This window comes from Spea bombifrons, chromosome 4 (assembly GCF_027358695.1).
Source record: "Spea bombifrons isolate aSpeBom1 chromosome 4, aSpeBom1.2.pri, whole genome shotgun sequence".
In the NCBI taxonomy this organism is placed as follows: domain Eukaryota; kingdom Metazoa; phylum Chordata; class Amphibia; order Anura; family Pelobatidae; genus Spea; species Spea bombifrons.
The window spans coordinates 45,915,484-45,936,153 of NC_071090.1; the positions used below are offsets into that span (position 1 = coordinate 45,915,484).

The 20,670-nt window shown below is 38.8% G+C and overlaps 1 protein-coding gene across 7 annotated transcripts in view; it reads right to left on the reverse strand.

Moving 5' to 3' along the window:
- The window catches only part of GRIP1 (glutamate receptor interacting protein 1), a 188,371-nt gene that overhangs the window by 57,472 nt on the left and 110,229 nt on the right, over nucleotides 1-20,670 (reverse strand). For all 7 annotated transcript variants that reach the window (XM_053465590.1, XM_053465594.1, XM_053465593.1 and 4 more), the window contains exon 2: nucleotides 1,262-1,342. In XM_053465590.1, the coding sequence (XP_053321565.1) occupies nucleotides 1,262-1,342 (81 nt within the window). The remainder of the gene's footprint in view (nucleotides 1-1,261; nucleotides 1,343-20,670) is intronic.

The following is a 20,670-nucleotide window of genomic DNA, read 5'->3' on the forward strand; positions in this document are numbered from 1 at the left end:
ACGCATTGGACAACCACGGAAAATGCCCAATCCCACATAAACTAAATCTTTGTGGATTCCCGGCGGCTGACACCAGTCTGTTTTCCTTGTAATAGAAAAGTTGTATGCCAACATCGCCTAAAACCACAGAATGCACTTAAGTCATGATATGTCTTAACGTGCAAGCCAAAAAACAGAATCTCTAAGTGCTCCGAGGTGCATTTGTGTGTAACCGGTGGTTATTCTCTTACATGTTCACAGCCTCAAGTAACAATTACTTCCTTGACACCCCATGAATTACGAAGCATGGAAAAACTTGATTATCCCAAGGGTGGAACACATTTCCGATGCAGGTATTGGTAGCTATATATATATATATATTGGTGGCTTTCTCCAAGTCGCTTCCTTACAAAACCAATGCCATACAAGGAAATACAAGGAAACAATTGTGCCTCAAAAAGGGGAACAAAATCTTCATTTACTCCATAGTGGCAACCTGGTTTTCTAAAAGTATTTTCTAAAAAGGGAAACTGAGAAGCAAATGTAGCAGCAATGTCATTGAATATGATAGATATTGACAAATCCTACTGTGTCCTTGCAGGTGTCATTTTTGGCATAATCAAGTGTCATATCAGTCTTTGGAAACAGTGCTTATTATTGGGACAGTTGTGCAGTGCTTTTGTGAGTTACGTGGTAGCTCTTGCATTACTTATTAAGTAAACCAATAAAAGCAGAATTATTTTACTGATCAAAGATATATTACATCTACTGCAAGCCCCCTATATGTATCTCAAGAGAATTTCATGCCACTGACTGACGAGAGCAGCCCACATTACACATCGAGCTGAAGGCTTTCACACTGAACCTTAAGAGAAGACCTCGCCCCAGCAGTAGACTTTGTTACAAGCACCACCTGTACGTATTGCTCCATTTATCCCTTTGTAAGGGAAGATGGGGTCTTTGGTTGAAGTAGACGCCTTTTATTGAACCAACACAGAAAAGGATGTTATGTTCTCATAAGCATCTTGTTCTCAGATAGACGGAGGTTATGCATAAAGTGCATTGCTCTTCCAAAACTCTAGCAACTGTAACATTTCATTGGTTTCTATGGTGATAAAGCGTATTTCTCACGCAAAGCTGTAAAGCTGGAGAAACTATAACATTCCATTGGTTTCTATGGTGATTCCTTCCCTAAATTCCCCATTATTGATATGCATCACGTTGGAGACCTTCTAAACTGAACGCTACCAATACATGATAATACTCCAAGACAGGGACTTACCTGTGATGCTCTGCCTGCGGACTGCCAGTGCCCCATCGGGTGCCTTAGATTGGTTTGCAGACTTTGTGTAAGGACCCTCATCTGTAAAGAAGCAACAGACATGTTACACTGTAGAACGTTTTCTCTCCTAGGCAACAATTTTATTCAGCGTTGACATTTAGCAAGAAAATTGTTTTGAGAAAATAAAGGTTGCATCATAAAAATACATCTTTGATTTACAGAAAATAAAACATATCTTACATGGACGACTAAACAAATCATTGTGCTTATTTTGACACCAGATTCTACAGAACAGCTTGTAATGCATCCATTTATAAGAGAAGTGCGACACAGATCACTGCAGAAGTACGTCTACATCATTTACATGTAATTGACTGATGCATTTCTCCAAAATTACTTGTGAACAATGAACAGGGAAAAATGATACATAAATGTTTTGAAATTTCCTTGTGTTACAACTTTGATAGTGCTCTATTTATATGCTTCTGTGAAGGGTGAAACAATGTCCCCATTTTTAGGGGCACAGTGCCCTAGTGGAGACATCTGTCCCCCTCCACCCACAAGCTTGTATTTGTCTTTCCTAGAAAGGTCCGCTGAACCCTTCTTAAGGCTAAATGTAAACGGTTTTTCAAGAGTAACCTGGTATTTTGCTTTAAATGCTTTAAATGTCATACAATAAATCTCCCATTATTAATTAATGCATTATTAAACTCCTGCCAAACATTTCATTTTATTAAAATGTCACCCTTAAGTAACACATTAGTACAGAATGTAAACATTCCATTTGTCTGATTATGGCAAAGCACGACACAACTACACCACATCCTTGGATCCAGATTCTGTCCTGTGATTACTGATATAAACGCATAAAATCCGTCCTGGCATCTTGCTTATTATATTAAAGTCAGTTTACTTTCATGACTAGGTTTTTGGCATTCATTTTATTTCTATATTCACAACATTTCATTTAGCTTGTCAACATATTTACAGTAGCAAAATATGATCAATTGTGTTTTATAGCAATAATATTCTTAAAGTTACGTTTCAGATGTCTCTTCTTTAAAGCTCTACATCAGATATCCCAATAGCGTAAAAAAACAGCCACAAGGTCCTAGCCAGACATTCTGCATTTACAAATAGTTGTGAAAAGAATGGGTCGTTCTGAATTGCAGAGTATTACTGTGATAGGATCCCACCTTTACAATAAGTCAGTTCATGAAATTTCATCCTTGCTAGATATTCCACGATCAACAGTAAGTGGTATATTTGGAAAGTGGAAGCGTTTAGGAACAGCAGCAACGAAGCAGAAGACCAAGTCACAGAGTGGGGTCACAGAGTGCTGAGGCCGACACTCTGCTGATTCCATAACTGAAGAGTTCCAAACGTCCACTGGCATTAATATCAGAACAATAACTGTGCAGTAGGAGCTTCATGGAATGGGTTTCCATGGTTGGGCAGCTGCATGCAAACCTCACATCACCAAGTACAATGCCAAGCGTCGGAACGAGTGGTGTAAAACACGCCGCCACTGGACTGGAGCAGAGGAAACGCGTTCTGTGGAGCAATGAATCACGTTTCTCTGTTTGTCAGTCCGATATGAGTGTCTGGGTTTGGTGGATGCCAAGAGAACGTTACCTCCCTGACTGCATTGTGCCAACTGTAAAGGTTGGTTGAGAGGGGTAATAGTATGAGGCTGTTTTTCAGGGGTTGGCCCCTTCAACTAAAGGGAAATCTTAATGCTTCCAACTTTGTGGGAACAGTTTGGAGAAGGCCCTTTGACCTCAACCCCATCAAACTATATATAGTAAGGAGTACACCCATGGGAATCACTATTAAAATGCCATAAAAAGGTAGTAGTTAGTAAAGGCAGCTATGCACATATTAAATTACTGGGCACAGGGACAATAATTAACACTTTAAAACTGTCACTTGGTGGAGAAGGTACAGAGAGTTTTTGAAGACTGGTGATTCAATCATCATCATTAAAGTTACAGCATTAGCATGGTGCTTATTGTTGGTTTTCAAAAGAATATTAAAAGTGTTAATTAACAAATTACTTGTTATAACTTTCTTTTTTAATGACAACATCCAAGTAGAATCACTATGGTTTGGAAGGTTGGGTACTGATATCTCGCTTAATAAACAAGCTTTCATTGACTTAACTGTGAAATTTAAGCACTGCAAAATATGCATTAACTGCCTGCTAACCATCCAAATCAATTCTTGGATTTAATCCAGACATGGGCTGAGGACGATATTAACAAATAGGCAATAAACATGGGTATTAATAAAATATAATTAACACACATTTTACTCGCAGACTGTAAAACTATAAAACTATATATTAACTAATAAAATTAAACATGCCAGCTGCAGGCCACAGCATCCCTGATCTACACAAATTACTAATAGACTCTTCGCGCAGAACCCTCCTCTCTCTATATTAAACTGGAAAGCACTGTTTACTAAAGAAAACATACAAGTATTTCATATTGGAACCACAGGCAAATGTATAAAATAATACCGTATTTGCTCGATTATAAGACGAGGTTTTTTTCAGAGCAAATGCTCTGAAAAATACCCCTCGTCTTCTAATCGGGGTCGTCTTCTAATCAGACCTCAAATAGAGGTCTGATTAGGAGACTGAGATCCAGATCCCCCGCACCGCTGCAGGGGACCTGGATCCTCCTGTCTCACCCGACCCCCCCCCCATCATACACACACTTACCGGTGCTTCCTTGCTTCCTGCTGTGTTGCCGGGGCAGCGGGTTGAGGTCTACGTGATCCGCGTAGACAACGTCCGCTGCAGCCGGAAGGAGGTGTGGCTAGCAGCGGGGGTTGTCTGCGTCCGTCGCATAGACCTTCCCCGACTGTCAGAGATCAGAGAGCTGATCTCTGACAGCCGGGGAAAGTATACGCGACGGACGCATACAAACCCCCGCTGCTAGCCACACCTCCTTCCGGCTGCAGCAGAAGGCGACGTCAACCCGCTGCCCCGGCTGGAAGCACCGGTAAGAGAGGGGGGAGAGCGGGGGAAGGGGGGTGAGAGAGGAGGGGGGTGAGAGGGGGGGGGAGAGTGTGTGTGTTAGTTAAATGGGGGTATAGGGTGTGTGTGTGTGTGTGTGTGTTAAATGGGGGCATAGGGCATTTCTGGAGTGGCGTTAAGGGGGCATTTAATAGAGCACTCTGCCTCCTGAAATGCCTTATACCTCCCTATATGCCACTCTGCCCCATAATATGACTTTTAACCCCCTAAATGGCAGAGTGGCATATAGGGGTATAAGGCATTTCTGGAGGCAGAGTGCTCTATACAATGCCTTTTAACTCCCTTAATGCCACTCTGCCTCCTGAAATGCCTTATACCTCCCTATATGCCACTCTGCCCCATAATATGCATTTTAACCCCCTAAATGCCAGAATGGGAAATAGGGGTATAAGGCATTTCTGGAGGCAGAGTGGCACATAGGGGGTCAAAAGGCATACCATGGGGCACAGTGGCATATAGAGGGTTAAAAGGCATATCATGGGCCACAGTGCCATATTGGAGTGGCAAGCCTGGGGGCAGATGTGCGTAACTGGGGGGCAGGTTGGAAAATACAAGAAATAAAAACAAAAAAAATCTTTTTCTCAATCATAGCTTTTATTAAAAAAAATAGTTTACATGAATTAACATTTACTGGTAAAACTTTTTTCCTTTGGGGTCGTCTTATATTCAGGCTTTTTCTTTTTTTCTTAAGTTAATATTCAGATTTTGGGGGGTCGTCTTATAATCAGGGTCGTCTTATAATCGAGCAAATACGGTAATAATAAAAGGCTTCGCCATTATACTGCATCAAACACGAGTTGACTGTTCTATATTGTAGTTATTAATTTGCCTTTGAGGCATTGTAGGCCAATTCATTTTTATTCTCTACAGAGCAGAGTATTGCATCCCCCCCCCCGCAACATTTCTGATTTGGACATCTGTGTTGGGGTTTGTGGTAAGTGAATGGAGGATCAGGGCTTCTACTGAAGGGGGGGGGGGTCAGAGATGTAACGTCCTAATCATCTTACCCAGAGAGTCAGTACTCTTGGTAGCCACTTGGGAGTGGCAATGTAGGGTCTGTGCTGTGATCTCATGCCTTCCAGTGTCACACCCTATAGGCACGGTCCCGGTCACGGCTGCGAACCCTGTAGTTATGCCAGTGCATATGACCTTTTCTACATTCACTAACATGACCATAACTATGTGGACAACGGCATGGATATTGGAAATATTTTTGAAATATTACTTTTGTTACAAAGGGATGCTCCAAGCAAATCTGCATGCCTTACATTCGAACATAACTACTAAGGATGCAGGGCAGAGGATGGCTACAGCAAGATACATCATCCTTGGAGCACAATGCTTAGACAAAGTGACTGGGAAACAGAAGAAGAAGAGAGCTGCGTCACCCAGCGGTCCACTCCTGTTCGTAGTGTAACTAGCACCGCACAAACGATTGGGCAACAAGATACCACCAAGGAGGAAAACTGTGATTTCCAACCACCTCCAATTTAAAACTATGCTTTAGAGGTGTTAGAAGTGCTGCCATCTTACAAAACAAACATGTATTTCAATGCACAATAATTTAAGGATTAGCCCCCGTAACAAACCTCTTCAGCTATACTTGGGGCACCAATAAGCTTTTTGCTGAATGTCTGCTCCTGAATTACGGTACTAATTCTGTGTTGAGGAAATGCTATAGTCTTAACCTTTACATAATGGCCACGAAATTATTATACCGAGTGCTGAACTCACCACATTCCTTCTGAAAAGTCTGTTTAAAACCACAAAGAAGGGCCATCGCTGCGCTATGGTTACATACGATTCAAATCAACAAAAATCCAAACTCGGAGAGACAATCTTCCAGTGTCTGCCTTCTTCAATTAATATGCGGTGCAAGAGACTGGTCATCCCTCTTCTCCATTCTACATCTGCTCCACCACAGCCTAAGGATGTCCATGGTGACTTTTACAAGCAATATGTGTCAAGTCAAATTATAGAGGAAGCCTGCTGCCTCTCCTCGGAAATCAGCCACGAAGCAGAATGCTTTATTGTGTTGCCGTAGCCCTGCTCATGGCCTGGGCTGTGGGGAACAAGTTTTAATTTAGCTCCTGGTCTCAGCATGCAGATACTTGGCAGCTGTAACACAGATCTACTGCTCCTTTCATATTTCTCCTCCTCCTCCTGACTCACAGTTCATTAACAAATGCCAGTAAATGAGATCTAAAGGGGCATAAAGTCATAACTAGAAGTAGGCCAGAGGGATGGATGAGCTTTATAGGGGTTGTATTCCAGTTGCCCAACTACTAGTTGTAGCCCATGGTTTTCCTTTTTTTTTTTTTTTTTTTTTGATTAGTATTAAGTTATTAATCAATCATATGTCATCCATACAATTAAAATACAATATCAAGGGAGGGATGTTTATTTAAAATCTCTGATCCAACGAAATGTCTTGTAATTGAGAACAAAGTAACAGCGTTTTTTTATTGCCTTGTATTTATTTTTCTTTTACAAGGGTAGAGTCTTAATATTCTCATTTTGATATGGCAACAGACAAGGATGCGGAACAGCTTTTCAGGGCGCAATAAAATACATGCATTAGCTACTGCGACAGCCAGTGACTGAGCACAACAAATCTTACCCGTTCGCTGCATTATTAGTGTCACTTTTATGGAATCTGTAGTTTTACTTGCTGCAGTAGTATCTTCCAGAGACGACGCTGGTGTGTGTGCACTTGGGCAAAGAGGTAAATTCTGTATATTACCCACATTCTATAAACTCTCATTATGACGAATGAGGAGAATTGTGCCATGTTTAGACCCCCAACAATTAGATTACAATAATTACCTGAACCGCGTATTTATCATTTTGCCACTGTACCGTGTTCTTTCCAGACACTAGCCACATTACTCAGGGTTCCGTTTTCTGGCATTATGAATACCCTGGCTGAACGCCACTACCTGCAGAGAAAGCCTATACTACCTGGAAACAGACATAGACGTTTGTGTACATTTCCTGATATATTATTTTCAGGCTGTCCCTTTACAAGTTGCCAATGTAAAGGCAACTGGGAGCTTTCATATTTAGAAGAATTGTCCAAACACTGCTTAGTGGGGATTTTTTATTCTCCTTATAAATAAAACTAAAATTTCACCTCTCCCTGGAGCCACTGTAGTTTATTACATGACGTGATCGACACATTAAATAAACATCGCATAGAGCTCTCGTTAAATAAGGCTTAGCACTATAATCTCTCTCACGGGCGTTAAACCGCACAGTGGCGGGCCATAAACACTGGAAAGGTATTACCTACGGACTAATTAACATCCTAGGTTAAAGTGTTCATAATGCTACTGGACTGCTGGACTACGTGTAACCAGCGCTTTGGACGCGGTCAGTAAAGGCAGATAAGTAAACTCTACTCAGCAACATTATTTCACAACTAAGATACATTACTTTTATTACACCTTTTTCTATTTCTTCTGTTGAATGTCACAAATATTTCATGACAAAACCACAGCAAAGAAATTAAATCACTTAATGTCACTGTTTGTAGGGGTAAAAACATAGTATTTCATAGCTTATGAACTAAATGTATCCATCCGTATTTATCTCAATAAAACAAACTGTTACGCTGAATAGTTCCTGTCTTATGAATGTATCCGTGTTCTACAGTCCTAAATGTCACAATAACGGTCGATTACCCAGCAGTAAATGTGTTTATAGATGAAATAGTTTTAACAAAACACAGTATACTTTCACAAAGTGTTTTGGTTACATGTATAGCTATGAATTGGCCTTTTGAAATTTTGGGGGATATGCCCTTATTTAGTATCTGGTGCTATCCCAAAACCAGATGCTATATTCTTCCATTATCACATATGAGTCTGTTCTATATAACACTGCCTGCTTGGCAATTACACAAACAACATATACTCATCTGATAAAATTAGACACATCACGCTTATCACTGCTGATTCACCAACCTTTTCCAGAAATATTTTTTTAATCATAGCACTCATCATTTTTGGTAACACTTTATTGTCGTGCAACACAAAAGCAAGCACTAATAGTTAACTGCAATAGAAGCTGATGAGGCTTCTTAAAAGTTTCTGTGATGTGTTTTATGTGATTAAACTTTCAGAGGAAAGAATAAAATGACCAATCTGCTCAACTTTATGTGCTTAACATACTGGAGAAGATGGTATTTAGTGGAGCAGCCCACCGACGGAAGTAATAGATGTTAACATCATAAGGAAATTTAAACATGTATGGAATATGTATATGACTTTCCTGAATCTTAGAAGAGAACAAAGACTGATGAAGGACCAAGTCTTCAAAGCAGAAAAAAACAGGCTGAGTAGATGGGCCAAATGGTTCTTATCTGCTCTGAGTACAGGTAATCTTTGTCTAATTGGAACAAAACCTTCTTTATGTACCACAGACACATCTATTTGTGGATTGTCATGTTTATTTGACTTTTAAAAAAACACCCACATTACTTAGAAGAAAACATGTTTCTTCCTGTAAAGCATAGATAAAGTCTGGTTTTAGAAGAAGGTTGCAATTTCGTTACTAACGGGTCTACAAGATATTTCCAATGTACTTCAGTGTACATCCAGCAGTGCTATGGAGCGGGGAGTGAGAGGCAACTGGCAAACTAAACTAGTTGTGCTACTGAGATAAGGACATCAAAGAGGAAAATGCTCTTTGAGAATGCTCTAAGATGTCCAGCTTTCATGGGCTAGTACCCTCCTAGCTTCTACTGCTACACTGTGCTCTAATCCATTCTATTTTAAAAACCACACAAATGAAAACTGGCCCATATCAGAAACAAAGCAATTTGGCAAAAAAATAGCTAATTCCTCAACACAAATGTGTGGTGACACCCTTAACAATGCAATGAGAAAACAAAACGCTTAGCGACTAAGCCAACTTTTTACACTATTGCAAGAGGGCAGTCTGCACTAAAAGGAATGTGATTTTAAAGGTGCTGTTCCGCTAACTCTGTCAAAATGTATACTTTTCTAAATAAACACTAGAAACATCATCCCAAGTACAGCTCAATGTCCAAACTCTTCCCAGAGGTAATTCTTTAATCAGGTAAAAATGTTGCCTCATTCGTATTGTTGCCAGGAACAATTATGCGACACTTCTTGTGTTTGTATATTTTGTGCGATTAAACCAGTAGAAGAAACAATAAAATTACAGACATGCTAAGGTTTTTTTTTTTGCATAAGATCTTTTCATCTCAATTAAATGTTTTATCTAGGAGGACTGTTGACTGCCCTAATGAAAAATGCATCCTTTATACGCAGCACACAATGGCAGTAACCTATGAAGAATGATGCTGATGCAGAATCAGAAAAGTGATGTCATCACCATGGCAGCCAATGTATTGCTCCTGCTTGTGAACTATTCTCCTGGCTGCTGTGGTAATAAGACCACCTTTGAAACTTTGCAATGGAGTTGCTTTCTATAAACAATCCCCATTGAGTGGTGCAATCAGCCTTAGAAGATAAAGCCACCACCAGCTGCTTGCCCTCCATGCGATGCAGCTCGTTGCCAGATTGCCTGTTGCCCATTGAAGGGTAATTTCTGACCCATTAATTTGCTATATCAGACAGTTACAAAAAGCATCCCCATGTCTTTTCTGAATGTTCAAATTATCAGAGATAAGTAATGCCGACACAGCCAGAAATGTATTTAACCAAGCTCGCTGTATAATCTCAGCAGGGATTCTCACATCCTCTGTGAGCATACCAATTCTTCATGCATCAGAGTGAAAGTGTCTTAAGAACCGCAACACTTCATTTGGTTTCTTCTGGATTGCAAATCTATCCTATACTTTGCCTAAGGGCATCTTTATTTGGCAAAGACATGAATCCTCCATTTATATCCAGCTTCAGTATGCTAGATGTTTGATGAGTATCCCCAATTGAAAAGTGCCACATAAAAAGGCACCTCAACATAAAGACTTCTTGAACTTAAAAACCCATGTGTTAAGAGACCAAATAAAGCCCTCGGGGGCAATTCTTTTGATTTCAACAGCTCTCTTTGCTCTCATAAAAACACATCCCTTTGAGTCTTTAGAGGAATATGCAATATTTATGCAAACATGCCCCTAAGTTTGAGAGTGATATACATATACATTTCAGAACACATTGGGTTATCAGATGAAATTATAAAGAAGCCTGATACTAACAGACTACCTATATATAAAGAAAAAAACATTTGATGAACCATTCGGCCCATCTAGTCTGATCGTTTTTCCTGATGTCAAGACTTGGTCTACATCTAAGCCTCCCACCCTCTAGTTTGAGATTATGACCCCTTGTTCTAACATTTCTCTTTCTTTGTACTCTTGTGCCTCTTGTACTTTCTATCACACCTCCAAGCTTCCAAGTTATACACATATTGAGAAGCCTTAAAATGGCACGGCAATTATAAAATCCCTCAGCCATGTTATTATTTATTGTTTTCTATAGTGCCATCATATTCTGTAGTACCGTACAATGGGTAGACATAACAAGTAGTATATAACATAATATCTTGACTTGACAGAAAAACAGGTGGGGAGGTCCCTGTTCAGACTAGCTTACTATCTAGAGAATGGTTAAATAAACAAAAACAAACAATATTTATATTAAAAAGGTTAAAGAGAAAAAAGCTTAAAAGTAAAGGAACTACTTAATTCCTGACTGGAAGTGGCCTTGGATCGCAGGTCACCCATATTATTGGTTACCTATCCCATATGCTCAACCATTTCAGGAAGGCTTCAGTCTCTGTAGTGATGGCTGATATCATGCATACATCCATATTAAAGTCTTATATAGCCTAATGTTGCACTTTTAGGCTTTAATCACATCTGTGCACACGTATGGCATTTGTCCTTCAATATTACTATGGACAGCTGAAGCCGTCGGCAATGAGAGTTTTTCCAGAAACTGGTAAGTGTTTGGGCTAACAGTGATAGCAGTAGAGGTTTGGGTGGGGGTACATTGATTTTTTTTTTATGTGAAAATCACGGTAAAGCCACTTTAATCACCGAAAACCACATAAAGAAAAATTTGAGAGCATTTTCAGAAAATCATTCCAGTATTCATCCTGAATATTGTGGCATATATTAAAGACTGTATTCTACACATGTTTAAACTCTAAATAAGCCATTTTGCTAGCTATGCACAGAGCTTAAATTCTCAGATTTGTCTAACAAGTGTATGCGATTTTATCTATCATTATCATGAGTGTTCCGATTAGCCGGCGTTCAGAAATAAATTCAGTGCATTCTAAGTTTAACTTCCTTTTCTGAAAGAGAAAGTCCCATTATCTAGAGAGAAGACATTAAAGACATCATCAAAAGCTTCGTTAATGTACAAGAAGTAGCACAGCTCCTGCCAGCAGCAAAGGGACCCCAGATGTAATAGATTTGTAATTTACGTAGTAAATATTATACTTTTTATGCCAGTTCAGAGGATCTGAATACCAAGAGATCTATAGATATAAAAAATACTCAATGAATGAAAGGAAATGTTCCTGTCTTTAAAGAAGCACAAAAAAAAGTTATCCCTATAAATAAATAAAAAAACATGCTCTGAAGATATTAGATATAACAAATGTCACACTTGGGATTAGACAGGCAGGGATCAAATATCAAGTCATAGAAAAGACTTAAGGCCATCAAGTTCCGCTTATGACTTATTTCACAGGTCCCACAGAGATCATGCATGGCGTGTATGCCACCAGGAGACGTCATCTTAACTTCCTGCTCTGAGATAATTCCTCCTCATTATCTCTGGCTAATTGACTCATTCAAAGCCAACCCATGACTATACAAACATACATTTTATTCTTCCAAAAAAGAAAAAAAAAAAAGTAAATCCTTGTAAAAGCAAGAACACGAAAAATAGATACAATGTGCTGTGTGGATAGTGTCACAGGGAAAGACAACTGTGAAATAACATTTTGCAGGAGAGTTAGAGACCTACAACATAAATAGTAGATATATACAAAAGAGCCAAAAACGATTCAGACAAATTTTCCAGTTCACATTCTGTTCGATGCATTTTTAATTTGAAATTAACATGAATAAACATGAATTTCTGTAAACTACAAAAGGAGACACACAGCTTACTAGCCAGCCAGAACGACATATGCATACCTGGGAACTCTCCGGGTTTGACCCGGAGATTGCCAGGTGAGTGCCGCTCCTCCGGTTCAAGACCTGAATCCTCCGGGTCGCTGGAGCGGGGTGCTGACACGCCCCTCTCCCCGGCCATTTTTTCCTTTACATGGGGGTGTTCCCCCCCGATGTCAGTGTGCAGTCCTGGCCGCGTCCCGCAAGGGAAGGCTCAGGGTAGCCGGAGCCGAGAAGTTCCCAGGTATGGACATATGTATAGAGCTACATTTTCTTAAAAAAAGGGACTTCGTAGACAGTAGAGATCTGGACAATAATTATGACTGCAGGGAGGTATACAAGCACACAAGCAGACTACTACTACCAATTTATTTAAAAATCTATAACATACAGACAAGCCTTTCATAACGTAAGTTATCATGGCATGCGTACCAGTCATATGTCACATGTTTGAATGGCCAGATCCAAATAAATTGATGAGGTACTGATAATGAAACAGAAGCTTACTAATGCACAGCAACTTGAGCTCCACATCCAGACTGAAGCTGAACAATAACACTACAATCAGTTTTTAGTTCTAATTTTCTGGTACAGTAAGTACGGCTGTGATTGATATACAGACGCTAGCTGGGAAAAATCAATGAGGAGAAAGCTATGGTGACAATACATGATCCAGTGCTGGGTGTCTGCGCTGAAACACTACTTCAAATTATCTTACATGCAAAAGCCCTCAACTCTCGCTTTATCCAGCGATATCCAGCTGCGTCAGGAAATTATGAATTATTTAACTATGCATTATGCTGCTATTTGAATTTCATATGCTATGTTTATCCTCCATCCAAGATCCTTCACAACTTTTTGGAAAAATTGTTTCTTCTTGGGGGGGGGGGGAATCAGCCATAAAAAACACACTACTTGGTGTAAGCATTACATTACATTTTATTTATACAGCACTAGCAGATTCTGTAGGGCTATTACAATAGGGGACATTGAACATGAACATTAAAAATGACAATATTCAAAATAAGACATACTGGTACGAAGAAGAGGGCTTTTGCTCATGTGAGCTTAGAATCGATAAACTGACCGGTTATGTTTTTTTACATATAGGATTCAGCATTTTTTCTTGTTGGTTTACTGTTAAATGGGAAGACCAATGGGGAAAACATCTCTAAAATGCAGTGCTATACCAGCAAAAACCTAGTTTTATCTCAATGTATTCCAATAAAACTTGCTTTATTTGGAGACCCGGAGGCTGCCATTGTTGTCAGCCGTGTGATATTTTGGATGACTTTCCTTGCTCAGACACCACGCTGAGCTGATTCTTTATGACAATGCTAATGAAGTTTGTTCCATAGACTTTCGTTAGTGGCTGTTTGAGCCACCACAGGTAGTATCATAAGGAGCCAGGGGTTTTCTAGCGTGTTTTTCTTAATAGATAAGTTAACAGAGCTAGGATACATACAAAGCACCTGCCTGACAACATTGTATCATTTGAAAACCAAAACTGCTATGAAAAGAAAGCAGCATGACATTTTTGAAAACTTATTCTTATTCTGATTCTAGTAATAAAAATGATTTAATTTGATGGTGAATTATGAAATAACATCATTAGTTTTTATACAAGACACAAAACATTTGTAAAGCTTTTTTTACATGTCACTGATCACTAAATAAACAGCCAGTTTTTACCCTCTTAGCACACAGCAGCTTAGTGTATATATTCCATAAGAACGGGGATTGAGACCTGATTTATGGCTTGCAAGTGTGTGCTTCCATTTTATATGCTCCTAATTCATGGTTGGCATGTAAAGCGCTGTAATAAATTGCTGATGTTCCACAACTTTGCTATTGTCACATCTAACAGAACGAAGGGAATTACAGTGCTAGACATGGTAACTTTTAAATTATAGCTCCCATTATCGAGTATTTTATGCTGATATCACTCGGAGCCTGTCACTTTTCTTGCGGCACACCTTGCAAATGCACGGATGGATTAATCTGAATCCCTCACATGGCCTTTCCTCAACTCCTGCTGCCAGGGCCCATGTGCATACACATTGCCAGTTAGATCCAGTGCCAGGTGAGAGGTCTATTGAAACCCACGAGCACATGTGCAGAAAGCGCTCCCATTGACTTCAACTAGGGAGCCTTCTTGATGCCAATTGTTACACTATACAATACAGCAGCCAACGTAGAAATGCTGAAACATGTTGCAAACAAACATTTTCACTTATTTCCCTTTACTACAGCTTGCCCATGCTGCGAGAGAACTGGATATCACATCTACGCTTATAGCCGATCACACAACATTTCCAAGGAGGACATTTGTAGTTTAGAGACATGGTTAGGAGTAGATATCTACAAAGACTATGGGACTTGCTGGCAGTAATTTATGCATATTTCATTAATATTCAGTTAATAAATATTTTCTATTCTTTATTAACTAATTATTGTGAAATTTAGGGCTGTAGAACGCCGTTATATTCTCATACAAAGCATTCTGAGCTTCTAGAAAAGAGGGACATCAGGGAAGGTAAGGGGGACTAACAGGTTTAAAACAGCACAATTGGGAGGTATAGTGTTGTAGCTACTACCGGGGGTAAATACAAAGAAACGCACTAATGCTAGATCCCCATTTTTTGTAAGTTATTGGGACTTCAAGGTTACATTGATTTGCAGGGGTTAAAGGGATTTTTATATTGAATGCATTCTTCTATTGAAAATAGCATACTCGAGTCTTTAAGGAAGCCAATTCTCAATTTTCACTGCATAAGATTAGTTTTTCACAACATCTGCTAATGGCAAGCAATAAAAACAGATTGAAAAATGAATCACAACGTTATGCTTTGCCTAGACACTGTACATATCAGCAAGCCGGGTGTACACAATGCTTGATGTTATATTTGACATACACATCCTATATTTGAAAATATATCTAAATGTCATACTATAGTTCACAACTAAAACAAGATTTGCCATTAACTTTGTATGTACAGATAGTCCCTAACACTTACAGGAAAAGATGCTGGCAGATGAGACGATAAGCCGGGTCAGATTTGCTGTAACATTGTATACATTTCTCAAAGAATGCACAGTGCCATGAACAGTACAGTAAATCATTATCTGTTAAGACTAATGCTTTACAGAACATGTCCATGATAACACAAGGCATAGAGTAGTACATGGAAAGACACCAGTGGTCAAAGGCCATACTAATGAGAGTAATGATGTCTGAAAGTGTCTAAAATTGTAGGCAAGTACGAATGTACCATAAGTACACTTGAATTGCCATTAACGAACACCACTTGAATATTTTTCCACATAGTGAAATTATTTGCCTATTTAATTATAAAATGAATTGTTAAAAGAAACCATATTTGTAATTTATACAAAATTCTTTGTAGGGTATATACCGTATATGCAAAGACTCGGCTTATTGGACTGCAGCTGATGCTGGCAGTAATGGGAAGTCAACCTAAAGGGGGAATCTATTGCACTTGGACACCATCAGTCACACACTGACTGCTTGATTTTAGCTGGGCACATGCAATAAGCACAAAACACCAGCTTAGAAACCTTTATTCCCACATATTTAATAGACTTTGACATCTTTTTATTGGACATGAAATGGATTTTTTTTTGTCTCCTTGCCCTCCAATGGCAAGCGTGGCTTTCTAAGTTATCCATATCCCAGCAAGACATCAATCAATACCAAGATCATTGAAACTTGTTCTCTGCAAGAAAGTTATTGGCCATCAAGCTGTCAAAGAAAGGTTCTGAGATGTGATTTAAAAGATTAGCACCTGCACATTCTGTTCCTGTGGAACATGGAAATCTCCCAGTCATTTCACTTCAGTCAGCTTTTCTGTCACCGCTTAAGCACTAATTACAGAATTCAGTATGTAGCATTTGTGGTGGATATTCTTAGGATAGCTATGATGTGCAAAATTAATTATTTTTTCTAAATGGTGTACGGGCAAGGAAAATATACATTTATACACCAAGCTAACTGAGTGCATGAATTTCAGAGACCAATAGTGTAAAGCCCCATGTTCTTCTAGACCACTACTGAGCCATGAAGCTGAAGCAATGGACTCCTTGGTGGATGGGATCTTCAAGCTGCATTTATAAAAGCATAATATAAATCAGTTTAAAACTGTCACCAAGTCAGTTTTCATGAACGTAACACTCTAAAACTGAAAGCAATGCAACATTATAAGTGTTTCCGCAAAAGTCAATAGTCATTTTTTTTTGCATTTATTTATTTAAATTTTTTCATATTGTGAATGTGGGGTAATAACTGTGCTCTATATCAGGAGGTAGTTCTCAAGTCCTGCAGGCAGCCTAGCTTATAATTTTGCAGGAACACATAGATTTTATGAAAACACTGCAACATAAGAAGTGGCTTTTCACTGTTAACGTCCAACACATCTTTATTAAGCCAGTGTTTTAATTTATCTGTCCCTTTAACAAAATAAGTACTTCCACAGTTCATTAACACACTTCAGAAGTAAATAGGGATGCCTGGGTGGTTTTATAAATAGGAGGAAAATAGGACCGCAGACTTTCCAAAGCACAAAGAATCAAGGTAAATCAAATTTGTATTGACAAGAAGCAGGAAAGACCTGCTCTGCTTTTGTATTACTGGCCTTGCCTGGTGCATTTTTTTACGGCCTCAGCCAGCAATTTCCACATTCGGAATGGAGGGAACACAGATGTGACACATTTATTAGCAAACGGATGATCTTATAGTAAAAATTTTATGGATCTTTTCTACAGACATGTATTAAAAAGATAACTGGGTTAATGCAAGGAAAAGAACTGATGCAAATTGAAATAGTGCTATAAAATCAATTTCATATTATCTCTTGATATTAAAAAAAAAAATAAAGTGATGAAGAAAAAAAATAAGAATCCGTAACGGTTAACGGACAAGGCAAGAAAACAAAAATCCCAAAGTATGTAAAATAAAATAAAATCAGCAAGGTCAAAGCTTTAGATGTAGTGGCACATTGAGAACAGATGGGGATAAAGCTTCCAGCTTTGGTGAGTTGCCATGGGGTTTTTCCCAATTTGTTTCAAAGGGGACAGTTCTCAAGAACACAAATCATAGTTCATGAATTGCCTCAAGATTCCAACAAACTCAATTTTTGTGTGAATCTTCAAGGTCTGAGGTAGTGAGGAACCATGACGATTTCTTCAAATGTTTCATGAGCAGGCTGTTCCCAGGCCAGCTTGGCCCTTAGAGACACTGAAGAACAGAATTCATATTTCTAGCACCATGCAGGTTAGAGGATTTTTTTATTCTTAAAAACTTTTCAATTTTCTCACTGTATCTTTATTGTAGGCAGGTAGATATATTAAGCTGCTACTTATAAATACTTTTGGCAATTTTCCATTTTATTTGGAAATACTGTGTTGCTTTTTTCTGTATTTACACAATTCCTGTATGAACCAGGGCAAAGAAAGGTAATCCAAGGTGCAATATAGGCTTGCTGCTCTTGGCTCCTGGTCTAACAGGGGCCAAAGCTAGCATTATAGGCACGTGCTACCTAACTGAATCTTCCAGATTCCAGTGAATTAGCATTGAAGTATAAAGGGTCCTATTTTGCATACCTGTGACATTTCCAGGGTTGGCTGTCTGTAGATCCCCCCCAATCATCAGTGGGGTTAACCCCAGCTTGACTTTGGAGAGACAAGAAGGGTGCAATGGAGTAGGCATAACCTTGGCAAGAGTGGACAAGACCAAATGAAACATCCCTCCCCAGAGACTGAAAATACTAACCAATCCCATGCAGAAGCAGACTCCATGTCAAACCAGCAAGTTCCCAGATATGCCAATCCTATTTTATCCCCTTTCCATTAAGAGTACAATCAACACATTAACCAGTCAGGACTAAACAGAAGAAATACACAAGATTCTGAGAGGAGTTTACCTTGAATATCATATGCCCAAAATCTTTTCATATGCTGCAAGTGTCCCAGTGTGCAAGGTGCTCTCATATCACTAATGTATTTATAAGCAATATTGGCATTGCGTTTATTTTCTTCACGGAATAACCTAACTCAGTGAGCACTGATTTCATGTATGCGGTGACATGTTTCAAGATTTAATGTGGAGAATAACCCTCATTGCAGCTTTGAATGGGTGGTCCCATCATTTGGTGAGCTGTGTTGGATTTGTGCATCTCTTAAATCTTAGACTCTTATAGAAAGTTATTTTTTAATTTGTACTTTACATTCGCCCTCCTTAGACCTGACTCTGCTCTACAAGAAAGAAAATAGACCAGTATCAGTTTTCCCTTTGTTAGGACATTCAAAGGCACCTAATGTAAATCTTTAGTCCTTGCACAAAACATGTGTGTTGCATGGCAGCACAAGGTATTTCACCTCTGAAAACCCCTTTTTAGTCCAATGTTTGCATGATCAGTGTCTGATTCAAGTTCAGCAGTCACAACAATCAAGACAATAACAGTCATACACAGCCAGGTCTGTCCTTGTAAATTCAGGACTGTTAGCAGATATAGTAGGACCTGACATGACAGCTACTTTAGTATCATTGTAGGACATTCTTGAAGAGGTAGTGTGCATTCTTACAGATTCCACACATTTCACCCAAATCCTTTTTTAAAGGGAAGGTGGAGAAAACCCAAATCAAAATAATAAGTATTTCCTACACCCACTTTCATTATTCTATCCTACTGTTTTCTCCTCACACTGATTAAAATCACATCTTATTTGACTCCTCTTCCACTTTCCATTTCATTCCCTATGTTAATTTCCCACTGCTTTCCCACCACATCAAATGACGCTGCAGCAGCACTGCTGTCAAAAGTCACATTTCAGTAGTGACACTGACACATCGCACACCTTACACCTGCCTTCAAGATTCTCATGACCCTGAACACTCCCCCCACCATAAAAGTAAATTGAATCAATTATATTTAGCAGTGACCTTCACACTAAGCATACATGGAATTATATATAAAAACTACTTATTCCCACAATGCAAGCAAGCAATAAGGTATCTAATAGTTAAACATACTAGTTAGCACACCTCTTCTCCATCTCATCTTAACAAGGTAGTTCTGGGAAAGCAAATGTAAATTACAGAGTGCTCTTTCACACCAATCAATATCTCTATTCCTTATGAACAAGGTACGGCGAGGAAGCGAAACACTCAATACAGCAAAACGATCAGAAGCCATTTCCACATCTGTGAAATATTTCAGCACAAGCCGGATGTACACAACGATGCATGCAGGAACGAGCGATATTCCTAAGCTCACTGAGCAGGATCCCTCTAACCATTTTATTGAAATGTCATTATCGGGTTACTGCAGAGAGAGAGAATAACATTACACATGCAAATACCAAAAGACAGAAAAGAGAAATAGATACACATGCTCATGTAAGATTTTTTTTGCACTGCAAATAAAAAAACTGCTGGATACTTCCAATACTGCAGGTGAAAACCGAGATGAGGAAGCAGCTTGCTATATTTCCCTTTAACCTTAACTGAGTCGCTGCCAGAGGAAGCGTGGAAAGCATTACCGCTGGCGATGTGAGGTCTGCCTGCACTAATGGACGTGCAGTGTTTTTCAAATTACTCCAGCAAAACATATTACATGGGTCCCATGATGGGGGTTGGAATGCTTATTTATAGCTCTTATATTCATTAGCAATGCTTTACTTGCATAAACTTTTGGTTTTTCATTACAAAGCAGCAACTGCATTTACAGATACTATTGTGTTTTATGACAAGAATACGCTTTTAACAAACAGGGGGGCTTTATATCTTATATCCGTACTGGGTAAACTGGCAAATACCCAAATATAAATCACACACAAGAAAATCCCCAACAATTAGGATCATCGGTTTAACATAATATTACCCAACACTTTTTAGAATATATTCCATACATAGTTCATATTTGCCATACTTAACTATATTTTGCTTCCCGTGAATCCATATAGGTTTACTGAAAGAAGATACAAATTGTTTATAAATAGCACAGTACGAGAAAAATGTCTTTTAATAAGTGCATGGGAGCCACATTCTTATGTGCTCATTTTCCACAGAATCCCTTAGATTAATAAGTGGAAAAATACATTTTGGTACCTTGATGGTTCTGAAGTGTGTATATATATATATATATATATATATATATATATATATATATATATATATATATATATATAGATATATCACACACATATATTTGTCCCACATTACCAATGGTT